At 45.2% G+C, this 14,608-nt stretch overlaps 1 protein-coding gene across 1 annotated transcript; it reads right to left on the bottom strand.

The window, feature by feature from the left end:
- Positions 1–11,979: 11,979 nt before the first annotated feature.
- Positions 11,980–14,121, bottom strand: LOC144500904 (fibroblast growth factor-binding protein 3-like). Its single transcript, XM_078224406.1, has 2 exons — positions 14,052–14,121; positions 11,980–13,372 (listed from the first exon to the last, which is right to left on the bottom strand). Exon 2 carries the CDS (start codon positions 13,246–13,248, stop codon positions 12,520–12,522), a length of 729 nt encoding a protein of 242 aa, XP_078080532.1. The 5' UTR covers positions 13,249–13,372; positions 14,052–14,121; the 3' UTR covers positions 11,980–12,519.
- Positions 14,122–14,608: the final 487 nt, after the last annotated feature.

Below are 14,608 nucleotides of genomic sequence, written 5' to 3'. Positions count from 1 at the left end.
CGCACCCCCTTCCACAAGAGAGACACTCTGAAATAGAGTCTCCTCAGGCCTTTGTTCCTAACCAGAATATTTATAAACATTCTGGGTGGAATGTTCCCGTCCCACCCGCCATGGGAATTGTAGCAGGCAGGACACGGACCATGCAAAAGTTCCTTGACCTCGGGCTGGATTTTCCAATCTTCGGGCAAGCAGCTGGAAAATCCAGCCCTCTGCTTTTGATTGACAGGTTGGATCAATTACCCAGTAGCCATGACATCTTACTTTTCCTACCGCAATGCATAGAAAGTACTTGAGATGCATTCAATCGTGAAAGGAAAGACAAATAAAGCTCCTGGCAAGTGTGCAATTGATTCAACCTGTCAATCAAAGGCTAGTTAAAGGTAATGGAGCCTGACATTGAATGAGCACAAAACTTCTGAGGCTTTTTGAACTTTCCAAGAAGGCTGAGAGTCCTGAAGAAAATGCAGTGTCGAAAGAATGGGGCTGAGTAAGCAAGTTTAGTGGAATGAAAAGATTCATGAGGCTTCCTGCATTGTGTCTACAATGAAATGTCTGATCTGCTGTGCAGCTGTCAGTCAGAATGATCAAAGTGGCCAGGCTGCACCTGCTGCTCATTCAGGCTACAAAAGGGAATCCCCCACTGAAACTAAGATCTCCTGTCAATATGAGGACTTCAAAGGGATCTTCTCACACCTGGGGCTTCTGAGAGAGAGAAACGGAATCTGTTGTTTAAAATAGAGTGCTGCCGTGATTTTGAAGGTTTCCAAGTGTTCAGGGGGAATGGATATCAAAGTGACCAGGCCACTTCAAAGGTTTCACAATACCCAGACAAGAAGGAAGATTTTGAACTGAAAGCTGCTTGAGATCACCATGCGAGGAGTGACCTCTACTTTTCCCAGAACTAGAAGGGGTAGTCCAGCCTCGAGACCCCACTCCCGGGAGAATGTCATGAGGTCAACCACTGCCACCCAGCACAAGCCCACCCAACCCCCAGGGGGACCCTCCCTCTGCTACTGTCCGGCTGCAGAGTGGCACAAAGGCACACTAGTTACCTCCTTGCCCCCTCAGAATCCAAGGCACCAGGCCCACGTTTGTCAAGACCTGCACCAAATCCCGCCCGGTGGACTTCCCCCTGGGAAAGTGGGGGATGAGGGAAGGAGGTGGTGGCAGGGAGAGGGCTGCATATGGAAGACTGGAGCATCTAGTCTGAAACCCAGTCATGGCAGTTAAATGTCTATTTATTAATATTAATTAGGCGCTGGAACCTGATCGGGGCTGACAAGGTGGGCCAGTAGAATTGCAATGGGTCTGATGCCTGGCACCATTCCTGAATTAGCCCTGATGCCCAATTTGCCTGGCTGTCGGGATTCTGACCAGAGATTGGCGGGCCGGGTGAATAGCTAAACTCCTGAAACATCTGTCTGCCCTCTGCATGTGATTGGGATTGTTTTACACCACGACTTCTGGCTCACTCCTTTCTCCCAGTGGAATAATCTATATCCTCCTCATAATGTCCTTTACCCTGGCACCAGGAAGCTAATACACCATGCGGAACTCAGGATGACGGTTACAGAAATGCTGCTCTGTTCCCTTAACTATGGAATCTCCTATAATGACTGAACGTCTATTCATTACTGTTCCCTGCTGTGGAATCAGTCCCTTATTCATTGGTGCCACGGTTTGGACTGCACTCCTTCCAGGTATTGTCACTGCCAGCACACTCCAATGCGAAACACTATGGAACTTTTTTTCTATTTAAACTCACGGTATAAATGCAAATTGTTTATCCTCTGGGGAGGCGATGGCTTATTGGTATTATTGCTAGACTATTAATCCAGAAACTCAGCTAATGTTCTGGGGTCTGGGTTCAAATCCTGCCATGGTGGAAATGAATTCAATTTTTAAAAAATCTTGAATTAAGAATCTACTGATGACCATGAAACCATTGTCGATTGTTGGAAAAACCCATCTGATTCACTAATGTCCTTTGGGGAAGGAAATCTGATGTTCTTACCTGGTCTGGCCTACAAGTGACTCCAGAGTCACAGCAATGTGGTTGACTCTCAACTGCCCTCGGGCAACTAGGGATGGACAATAAATGCTGGCCAGCCAGCAACGCCCATGTCCCGCAAATGAATAATATATAAATAAACGCTTGTAATTGGATCAATGTAAAATTTACAATTTGGCCCAGTTATGTCAGAGATCCCATTCTAGGACTTGATCATAATCTAAATTGACACTTCAGGGCAGTATTGAGAGAAAGCTGCATAGTTAGAGGTGTTGGTTTTCAGATGAGACATTAAACAAAGACCCTGCTTATTTGTTCAAAAGATGTCTCGACATTTCAAAATGGATTCATTATTATTGGCTGCAAAGTGCGTTGGGATATTGTGAGGATGTGATAATCACTATAATCAATCCAAATTCTTCCTTTAAAACAATTGTTTTCAAAACCCTTTTTCAGAAACAGCAGCTGAGCTATTGAAAACTTACATTGATTGCCATTATTTTCCCAATCAAATGGAGACTCCCCGCCTCAATCTGCCCATAATACAAATACTGAGTGCACTTTGCAGGCTAAAGCTATAAGCGGCTGATTCAATTCTTCCTGGATTAACTACATGTGTTTCAATGCCTGTAAATGAAACAATATCAAGATCACCTTTCTATCTCTCAGGCTTTCCTTCCATTCTGAATACTTTGTTCAGTATTGGTGTAGGTTTATCCTTTAACAGGAGTCTGTTTATCTCCTAGTGCAGTCTAAAGCCTCTGCCTCAAACTCATTAGACAATAGTCACAGTTTTATTGCCCATCAATGCCATTCACTGTTGCAGAATGTCATTAACAAGCAAGCTGTTGTCTCACACATAATAGCTCTTTAACCAATTGCTAATAGTGTTTCAGTCTTGCGTATATAATAAATATTACACTGTTGAACAGAAATACTGCACCTTTATACTGGGCAGCAAAACAAAGGTTTCTCTCAGCCTGGGAATTTTATAAAGCCAAAAGTTTTCCCCTAGTCTGCTGCTGTCTTATATATTGTTTCTCAATTTCTCTCTTGAATTCTAGTGCTGTGGTATTGTCATTAAATCTAAACAGCCCATCAACTTTCTCTGCAATCCTCTGAGACAACATATTAATGCTGATGAATGAACTCATAGCTTCTTACTTACGAAACAAAATGGGTTCATAATAATCGACTGGAATTTTCATGGTATAAGTTAAAATGTACTTTGGTTCATGTAAGTAAGTTTTATTGTGCAACAATACTTTCATTCCCTGACTTTAGGTGACATGCCATACTTTGTAAGCTTGGGGTTGAGAGCTTACCACTGTATCCCAGTAAATAATTGGATTCTATGACTATGTAATTATTCACAGGATTAAAAAAGTATAATAAAACCACAAAATAAATTGATGTTTCGCAAGCTTACATTATTTTCTATTCTCTCAGCTAAAGCTTCTGACCCATAAGCCTGCTTTCATGCACCTGTTGTTATGGATAAATGGGGTTTTAACTTAAACAGCCCTGATTTCTCCTCTCATTACCAGTCCATAAACAGAAAGGTGCTTTGATTTTGATTTCCCCTTTATAAATGGTGGTGTGTTCCCCAACTCCTCAGTTTTGGTGTGATCCAATCTCTATTAATAACCCCACAGCAAACTGGAGATAGAATGAACTCAGGGGATTATTTATTTGCACGCACATAAACACGAGGGGGTGGGCGGATTGAGAAAGAATGGTTTACAGGGCAAAGGCAACAGAGAAAATTATTATTGTTCCACATGAGTTCAGACTCAAATTCCAAAGGTGTATTTCTTCATAGATGTCAGCAGGTTGAAAACTGATGCTGCACAACACACTTTTCTCTTGAGATGCCTTCCACAATGGGATAGGTGAATAGAGATGAATTAATCTTGTCGCAATGGTATAGAAGTTCCAGTAGAAACAGTGTAGATGGGAGCCAGGCATTCAAACCTGTACAGAGCCTCTATTCTGAGCTGCTGCTTGGTAGATGGGAGATGGCAGTCTGATTCGCAGACTGGTTACCAAGTTAGGGGGATCATGCCACATGACTCCCATCTCTCCACTTTGGCTTTGATAAAGGTTATATGTTCCTTTGCCTGGGATCCTGAGATAGAAACATAGAAACTAGAAGGGGGAGTCGGCCATTCAGCCCTTCGAGCCTGCTCCGCCATTCATTTTGATCATGGCTGATCATCAAATTCAATATCCTGATCCTGCCTTCCCCCCCATATCCCTTGATCCTTTTCGCCCCAAGAGCTATATCTAATTTCTTCTTGAAATCAGACAACGTTTTGACCTCAACTACTTTCTTTGGTAGAGAATTCCACACATTCACCACCCTCTGAATGAAGAAATTTCTCCTCACCTCAGTTCTAAAAGATTTATCCCTTATCCTCAAACTATCACCCCTGGTTTGGGACTCCCCCACCATTGGGGATATTCTTTCTGAATCTACCCTGTTAAAATGTTATAAGTTTCTATGAGATCCCCTTTCAGTCTTCTAAACTTCTGTGAATATAATCTTAAGATTGTTAATGTTCTGACAATTAAGAATTTGAAAGAGTTACAGAGTCCTAATACTAGGCCTTATTTATGAAATGTAGCTGGACTTTGTACAATACAAGTATAAGCAAAGACCTAGAAAATGGAGTATAATGTGAATAAGTGTGAAATTGTCCAATTTGGCAGAAAAAAATTCAAAAAAGCGTATTATCTAAATGGTGAGAGATAGAGTCATAGAGGTTTACAGCATGGAAACAGGTCCTTCAGCCCAACTTGTCCATGCCGCCCTTTTGTTTTTAAAACCCCTAAACTAATCCCAATTACCCACATTTGGCCCATATTCCTCTACACCCATCGTGAGGAACTCCACTGATGAGGTCAGAAAGCTAAGTGAGCCCGGACTATTATGCTCCGGGCTCACTAATAGCATTTAAATGAAGTTATAAATATTTAAATCAGCCTTGCGCCCTTCCTAGCAAAATTGCCTTGGAGGATCGCGAATGGACCAACCCCAGGCGTGATTCGCATTTTTAGCCTTCCGCTTAAGTTTTCCGCCCCGTTGGGCTGGTCGATTAGTGTAGCCGGGCGGAAAGATTGTGCCTGAGGTTACAATCAGATTAGCCACAATCTCATTGAATGGTGAAGCAGGCTCAAAGGGCTGAGTGGTGTATCCCTGTTCCTAATTCGTATTTTTATATGTAAATAAGAAATCCCAATTCTGGTACAATGCTTTGCATTTATCAAATGGCGACATAGTCTTATAATCTAGTAAATATTGAGCTCATTTTTCGTTGGTATTGTAGAAGACTAACCATAATATTTTGTACCAAAATCTCTATTCCTGCCATCTGTTATATTGACACATAAAAAACTTGGCAGCAATTGACACAAAGGGAGAACTAATATAAAATATATAGGACATAAACTCCAATCTTCATTGAGAAACACCTTTAGAAGAAGATTCAGAGTGCATTTTGGCAGAATAAGAAGCAGTTGGAGTTAAATTTAAAGATATAACACATGCATTTCTGATGATGTTCGTAAGCTGCTTGAATTTCACCCTCTCAGCCCCTTACAATCTTTATACATTGGACTGATGCTTGTGAAGTACAATGCTTTGTCGACACTGATATAAGCAGCAAGTTTTACTGTCTACTGGCACTATTTCTGGAGTGTGAGTTGCAAGGTTTGTTTTTGATTATGCCTATTGTTGCGTATGAGAATGCATTCCTTTCATAGCTGACCTTTTCAACAGCAGTAGCTGAACCATATTATCACGATCAACCCTCTTAAAGGGGGTCGGTCAATTCAGGATTGGTCAATACTTTTCTTGGGGAAATTACAAATGGGCAACAATTTAATATTTGCAGAAATGACAGCAGCAAAAGTTGAGAACTCTCAGCAGATCAGGCAGCAACATGGCCTGATAAATTAACTCTATCTCTTTCTCCGTAGATGCTGTCTGGCCTGCTGGATGTTTTCCAGCATTTTCTATTTCAGTTTTCCAGCATCTATAGTAGTTTGTTTTTGTTTCTCTATTTGGTGGGTGTGATTATTTTTACCTGTTAGGAGTCTAGGAACAGAACGTTCATTAGAGTTAGTGATTTACTGAACTTCTCTGCTCTGATTAACTATATTTTAAGATTGTATCACTGGGTACGAAGTGCTTGTAACATGCAAGGGTTGGCCACATAGGACCGGGATTACAGTTGTGAATCTTCAGAATAATCTACCAAAGAGACTGGATGCTCAGACGTTGAGTATATTCAATGGTTCATGAAAGTGGCTCACCACCATCTTCTCAAGGGCAAGTAGGGATGGGCAATAAATATTGGCCTCAACAGAAAAACCCACATCTCCTGAATGAACTAAACAAATTTAAGACGGACATTGATATATTTTTGAATACTAATGGAAGCAATGGATGCAGGTGTAAGGCTGCAAAGTGCAGTTGAGATAGAAGTTCATCCATGATCCTATTAAATGGTGGAGAAGGTTCAAAGGGCCGAATGGCCTACTGCTCCAATTCTTAATGCTCTTATGTGCACCTTCATGCTCAAGTGAGACCTTTATGTACATTGCAAGGTTGAGATTACATTGATTGCCGTTATAATGCAGCAACTGTCGACATTACTACTTAAAATTAAACATTTTATAATTCTATTATTAATTACATAACTGATGTGTGATTAAAAAATCAATAAAAAAGGAGGAATCCAAAGAACTAGTGAGATTTTGTTTGAGAGTGGCATCGTCCAACTGTGTTGGAAGTACAAACACAATGGGATCATGTTTTTCCATAATCAATGGACCATAATATCCCAGCTCCTCAGCATAGATTTGGGGGGAAACTCAGAGAGGAGCTGGGGGATCCCTCGAGGCGGTTCACAGGTTACCTGGCAATTGTCCAGATAGGCTAGCTTTCCCTGGACAATTGTGCTGGGCTGGGAACCATCTGACCAAGTGATTTGAATCACAAATCTCTGATGGCCCTTCCAGTTTTACTCTGAAAGAGTTAGAGGAAAAGAAAACACTTCTAACTTCAGAGTAACTAATTTAAACACCCAGACCAAGCCCACATGGGACATCCCCCCACACACTCCTGATCACCCAGAGGACCCCACCCACTCAACCAAGCACCATACCCTCTACAGTATTCCCCACCTACACGGGATTCCAGGATTCCATCCCCCCACCTCCACCTGATACCCAACCCGACCAGGCTTGACCCCCCACACCGGCTGACTATCCTCACCTGTCTGGACCTGACCCGACATTCCCCTGATTTGACGTCCGTCATGGAGCTGACAACTCCCCTTGTACTTGTCAATGTCTGGACTCCCCCATCCCATTCACTTATCTGAGGAACTCACCTTCTTCCTTTCAATGGTCCCTTTAAACTCATCTGCTTTACAGCAGTTAGTGCCATACAAAGGGGGCCATGTCCGCCTTTTCTCTGCTCCTTTTGCACTTACCCACTAGACCCACTTCGCTGCTGGAATCTCTGACCTGCCTCACTTCTTCTGGGCAGCATGGTGGCACAGTGGTTAGCACTGCTGCCTCACAGTGCCAGAGACCCAGGTTCAATTCCCGGCTTGGGTGACTGTCTGTGTGGAGTTTGCACATTCTCCCCGTGTCTGCGCGGGTTTCCTCCGGGTGCTCCAGGTTCCTCCCACACTCCAAAGATGTACAGGTTAGGTGGATTGGCCGTGCTAAATTAACCCTTAGTGTCAGCAGGATTAGCAGAGTAAATACGCGGAGATAGGGCCTGGGTGGGATTTTTGTCAGTGCAGGCTTGATGGGCCGAATGGCCTCCTTCTGCACTGTAGAGATTCTATGATATTCTGTCTCACCCACCAGAATCAAGAAGTGACACGGGTGCTTTGGAATTTGAGCGGGGTAAATCACTACAGAGTATCAATCTGTTGCTGATTGTCACTCCAAGGAGGTTACGGACCAATGAGATTAAAGGATTAAGAAATAACTGAAGATAGGATGGTGAATGGACAAAGCGGATAGCCAGATGCTCTTTCCTAGGGGAAAAAAGTCAAGTACTAGGGGACATAGGTTTAAGGTGCATGGGGAAAAGTTTAGAGGAGATGTGCGAGGCAAGTTTTCACACAGAAGGCAGTGAAGGTCTGGAATGCACTGCCCGGGGAGATGGTGGGAGCAGGTACAATAGCGGCATTTAAGGGGCATCTAGAGGAATACGTGAATTGAATGGGAATAGAAGGATACGGACTCTGTAAGTGTATACGGTTTTAATTTTAGCAGGCATCATGATCGGCACAGGCTTGGAGGGCCAAAGGGCCTGTTCCTGTGCAGTACTGCTCTTTGTTCTTTGAATTAGACTGAATAGGCAAATCAGGTATAAAAATAGCAAGGAAAAGAAATGATGTGTTAAGAGAAAAAGAGAAAGAAAAAATAAGAAAAGAATGTAAATTCCAATTGTGACATTTTAAAAGTATGATACAATACATAACCCAAAGTAATGCCTGTAATTGTATATCTTTCGGGCGAACCGCACTACCTCCACTTCAATACATTATCCATCTCCATCCTTGCTTCAGCTCATCTGCTGCTGCAACCCTCACCCTTTTATTTCTGTCATTGGCAAGGTCAGCATTCGTTTCCGTCCCACTTTCCCTTGAACCGAGTGGCTGGCTCGGCTATTTCAGAGAGCAGTTAAGAGTCAATCACATTGCTGTGGGTCTGCAGTCACATGCAAGCCAGACCAGGTAAGGACGGCAAACTCCCTTTCCCAAAGGGCATTAGTCAACCAGATGGGTTTTTACAGCAATCAATGACAGCCACCATGGTCACTATTACTGAGACTAGCTTTATATTCCAGATTTATTAATCCAATGAACCCATGCCCCCAGAGCATTAACCTGGGTCTCTGGGATTAGTAGTGCAGCAACATTATCATTACACCACCATCTCCTCTTGCCTTTGTCACATCCAGATGTGACTATTCCAATACCCTCCTGACTGATTGCCTTTTAGTCCTCTCCCCTCCATAAACTTCAATACATCCAAAATTCTGCTGGCCATATGCTAACTGGCGTGAAGTCCTGTTCACCTATCACCCCTATGCTCACTGACCTTCTAATCTGGCAATACCTCAGCATGGTGGCACAGTGGTTATCACTGCTGCCTCACAGTGCCACAGACCCGGGTCCAGTTCTGGCCTCAGGTGGAGTTTGCACATTCTTGGCATGTTTTCCGACTGCTCTGGTTTCCTCCCACACTCCAAAGATGTGTAGGTTAGGTTGATTGGCCAAGGTAAATTGCCCCTTAGTGTTAGGGAGATTAGAAGGGTAAACATGTAGGGTAACGGGAATGGGGCCTGGTTGGGATTGTTATTGGTGCAGGCTCGATGGGCCGAATAGACTTTTTCTGCACTGTAGGGATTCTATGATTTTAAAACTCTCACGCTCGTTTTCAAAACACCTCCATGGCCTTGCCTCTCCCTCGCATGGGTGGCATGGCGGCACAGTGGTTAGCACTGCTACCTCACAGCGCCAGGGGCCTGGGTTCGATTCCTGGCTTGGGTCACTGTCTGTGCAAAGTCTGCACGTTCTCCCCATGTCTGCGTGGGTTTCCACCGGGTGCTCCGGTTTCCTCCCACAGTCCAAAGATGTGCGGGTTAGGTGGATTGGCCATGCTAAATTGACCCTTAGTGTCAGAGGGGCTAGCTAGGGTAAATGCATGGGGTTATGGGAATAGCGCCTGGGTGAGGTTGTGATTGGTGCAGACTTTATGGGCCGAATGGCCTCCTTCTGCACTGTAGGGATTCTACGAACTCTGCACAGCCCAACAACTACCCCCAGATCTTTGTTGTATTTAATTCTGGCCTCTTATGAGTGCAGTAAGAAGTCTCACAACACCAGGTTAAAGTCCAATAGGTTTATTTGGTAGCACAAGCCACTAGCTTTCGGAGCGCTGCTCCTTCATCAGGTAAGTGGGAGTTCTGGTCACAAACAGGGCATATAAAGACACAAACTCAGTTTACAAAATAATGGTTGGAATGCAAGTCTTAACAGGTAATCAAGTCTTAAAGGTACAGACAATGTGAGTGGAGAGAGGGTTAAGCACAGGTTAAAGAGATGTATATTGTATCTCTTTATCCTGTGCTTAACCCTCTCTCTACTCACATTGTCTGTACCTTGAAGACTTGATTACCTGTAAAGACTCGCATTCCAACCATTATTTTGTAAATTGAGTTTGTGCCTTTATATGCCCTGTTTGTGAACAGAACTCCCACTTACCTGAGGAAGGAGCAGTGCTCCGAAAGCTAGTGGCTTGAGCTACCAAATAAACCTGGTGGACTTTAACCTGGTGTTGTGAGACTTCTTACTGTGTTTACCCCAGACCAACGCCGGCATCTCCACCTCTTGTGAGTGGCCAGTTGTAATCGCTCAGTCATTGGCTTCAGCTGCCTGGGTTCTGGAATTCCCGCCTTTAAGCCTCTCTGTTCCTCAACCTCTCTTTCCCTCTTTAAAAAGTTTCTGTAATGGCTTGAGCTGAAATCTCCCTGTGACTGCCAGACATTGTTTACTAACACTCTGCGAAGCACCCTGGCATGTTTCACTGGAAACATCCCAGTGTTTTATTGATTGCCAATCATTCATCATTACCGCATGAAAAGGGCACCTTTGTGACAGTTAGTAAAGTTATCTTTCTGTGAATTAATGTGCAAATTTGGGGATTACATGTAAGTGACAGGAAGCTTTATAGGTGACAAGGCAGCACAGATTAACCATCAACCTGTGGTGCTTTACAATTCATGGAGCATCAAACCGCACTCACCATAACATGTGTTGTTCAGACTATTATTAATGCAGCAGAAGTTTTCAGGGGGCCAGCAGAGAGATTAGAGCCCGGCTCCTTCCGAATGTTGAGTTACACCACATCCAGTGTGAAGAATTTCAGTACTTTCGGGAGCCAGGGCAGGATGCAGCTCTCAGCCTCACAGCCTCAGAAAGAGGTGACAGAGTGGCTGCTAAACTTGTGAAATCTGGAATGCCGTCCTCGGCAGCGAGTGCTCTCACTGAGCGAGACGAAAGCTCGCCTTGTTTCTGTTTGACTGCTAATCCACATCCTCTTCACACAGTTTCACACAGACTATCTCACACAGACTGTCCCACACACAAAATCCCACACAGACAGTTCCACGCACAGTCCCAGTTCCATACACAGTCCCAGCCACACACAATCCCACTCCCACACTGACAGTCACACACAGACTGCCCCACACTGACAGTCCCAGCCACACACACAGTCCCAGTCCCACACAGAGTCCCACTCCCACACATACAGATCCACAGACAGTCCCACACAGACAGTCCCAGTCACACACACAGTCCCAGTCCCACACATAAAGTCCCACACAGACAGTCCCAGTCACACACACAGTCCCAATCCCACACATAAAGTCCCACACATACAGTCCCAGACACACTGACGGTCCCACACAGATAGTCCCACAGACAGTGCCAGTCACACAGACAGTCCCAGACACACTGACAGTCCCAGACACACTGACAGTCCCACACAGACAGTCTCAGTCACATACAGTCCACACTGACAGTGCTAGTCACACAGACTGTGCCAGTCACATAGACAGTCCCACACTGACAGTCCCAGGCTCACAGACAGTCCCACACTGACAGTCCCAGTCACACAGACAGTCCCACACAGACAGTCCCAGTCACACTGACAGTCCCAGTCACACTGACAGTCCCACACTGACAGTCCCAGGCTCACAGACAGTCCCACACTGACAGTCCCAGTCACACTGACAGTTCTCCTCCAGCGACGCGCACAATCCTGCATTAGATTCCCACCAAATACAAATTCATCCTTTCAACTGTAACATGGAAGACAAAAATAGAATATGTATCGGGCAGGGGGTGAAACATGATTTAACAAATTAAGTTTAAAGTTAAAAGTTTATTTATTAGTCACAAGTAACATTAACACTGCAATGAAGTTACCGTGAAGCCCGTTTCCACATTCCACCTCACCTGAGTTATCCCTCAGCCCTGCAGGTCCGCACAGCTCCAGATTTCCCCAACACCTCCATTCCTTAATGATGAATGGTCCACATCGTATGGCGCAGGCAATGGAAAAGCAAGCAGGCAGGATAACTGGAGAGACTTTTCACTGATCTTTAATGTTACCTCTTACAGGGCAAAGTAAAAAAAAAACAGAGCAAAGAAAGTGTTATGTAAATATTAAATGATTAAACCCACAAAGATAATGTTCAATAATCGCCACTGGACAGCTTTCCACTTGAGACTGTGAGTCTGTTTAGTATCTGAAGAGTCAGTTGTATTAGGGAATGGGAAGCACAGCTCCACTGAGTCTGATTTTTGTTAATGATTGTTAATCACACGGGGTAAGTAGGCATTTCACACAGACACACCTAAGGTTGAACACTAGTCTGGCTAAATGTAAAGCGAGCGCGAGTTATTGAATTAGCCGTTCCACAAGCTAACGAAGAAGGAGCAGAGAGATTGCCACTTCTCAGCACAGTAAGCCTGGGACGGGTCCTCCTCAAACTGGGGATTGTCATTATTCATCTCCCTCAATGTGCCTTGCTTCTCCCTTTTCTCAGATCCCGACGCTCTGGATCTTTTCCTGCCCTTTTTAGACACTCTCTGGGTGGAGTCCACTTGGCCCAGCACTGTGCTGTTCTGGGCTGCCTCGTTGGCCAGCTCCTTCTTGTAATAAGCGGTGTCCCCCCGCTTGCCGGGCTCCGAGTTCTTGTCCTTCCGCGTTAACTGCGACCCGGCTGGCCCCCGCTTGCAGATCCTGGTCTTTAGGGTGGCGTCTCCCTCACAGGCGTGTTTCTTTCGCTTCACCTTGCCAATGACCTGTTTCCAATACTGAGCAGCCTTGCCGCTGTAAGTGGGGCAGCTCTGCGGGCTCCCCGCGTACTGACACCAGTAGCTGCCTCCGGCTTGGTCACTGCAGCTAACCCGGAGAGTGACCTCTTCCTCCTCTTCTCCCCCCGTGATGTCCCAGGAACACGCGTGGCTCCCCTTGGTGGTGAGCGAGCCTTTGGTCGGCAGGGACTTGCCTTTGCGCTTCTTGCTGGGCCGGTTCAGCTGCTGGTAGTCACCCCCGCTGCTCGCCCCTTCCCCTGGGACAGAGAGGAGGGACAACAGCGACAGGCAAAGGGCCATCACCCAGATTAGCTTCATGTCATCGGCTTCTGCTGACTGAGATCAGGGAAAGGAACACGATGAGATAATCCCTCCCAGGACGGGTGACCAATATTTTCTAACTTCGAAAAGTCCCTTTGAGAGGCAAAAATGGGACTTTAATCTGAAATGTAAAGGCAGACAATAAAATATTAATTAATCTCATTTATAAGATTGGACAGTGAATCTAAGCCATTCAAATCTGCTAAAGCCCATGCTTCAAGTTGTTTTCAAATGAGTTTATATTGTGGAGAGTGAATTTGAAATGAAATGATTTGTTAACTGGGGTAAACTTGCAGTAGAGGGTTGGGGAAATTTTCTCCCTTTCCCTTGCGAGTAAAACATTGGGCAGATTACGTGCCAATGAGCACGGAACCCGAAGACACACTTCAGAGGTTTAGGCACTAACACAGATGCCAAGTGTTTAGAACCATTACATCCAGCCTTTTTACCTGTTAACCTTGGACAGGCAAGTGAACCCGGAGGTATGAACCCTCCGATGGAGTGTCTGAAACAAGCCTGAGCGGGGGGAAATATATATAGAAACTGGAGAGAGTTTTCACCCCCACCACAAGTAATCCGGAACGTGACTGGTGAGTGAACGAAACCTCCAATCTTCACCCTGACTGCAGAATAGTCACAATCACACTCTTGCTCAGGTTTAAGTTCATTTCCGTTGCTTTACTTCATTTACCGAGATGCAGGAGAAATTGAAATAATTAAGTTCCGGAAACTTCTCTGAAATTTATCGTCAATGCAAAAGGCAACTTTCTCTGGGACGCAACCACAGAGTGTTTACTCACCTCGGCGCCCACAGAGCCAGGGAGCCTGTGCATGGGGCTTCAGAGCGGCGTTGCTGCTGCCACTGAGTGTGGCTGGGTAAGGGTAGCGGCTGCGGATGGGAAAGACCCTCCCAGTCTGACTGACCGTCCCCGTCCCCTCCAATCACTCCTGCCAACCCCAATCCTCCAATCATTTCTGCCAGCCCCAATCCTGCAATTACTCCTGCCAACCCCAATCCTTCAATTATTCCTGCCAGCTCCAATCCTTCAATCACTCCTGCCAGCCCCAATCCTGCAATCACTCCTGCCAGCCCCAATCCCCCAGTCACTCTTGCCAGCCCCAATAGCTCCTGCCAGTCCCCCTCCCCATCACTGATGCCAGCCCCATCATTCCTACCAGCCCACTCCCCAATCACTCCTGCCAACCCCAATCCCTGCATCACTCCTGCCAGCCCCTATCACTCTTGCCAACACCCACCAATGAAACTCACTCAGCTAAATTCCACAGACACAAATCTGCTCACCGCTAAAAGTCAAACTTCTTTCTCGTTAAGACATTTCTTCGAAATATTTGAGGG

The sequence above is a fragment of the Mustelus asterias genome, chromosome 11, assembly GCF_964213995.1.
Source record: "Mustelus asterias chromosome 11, sMusAst1.hap1.1, whole genome shotgun sequence".
NCBI classification, from domain to species: Eukaryota; Metazoa; Chordata; class Chondrichthyes; order Carcharhiniformes; family Triakidae; genus Mustelus; species Mustelus asterias.
Note: the sequence above shows the minus strand (reverse complement) of the source record. Positions and strands in the feature narration are given on the sequence as shown.

What these genes read in the sequence shown, in the direction of transcription:
- LOC144500904 (XM_078224406.1), bottom strand. Translation starts at nt 13,248, where the DNA reads ATGAAGCTAATCTGGGTGATGGCCCTTTGCCTGTCGCTGTTGTCCCTC.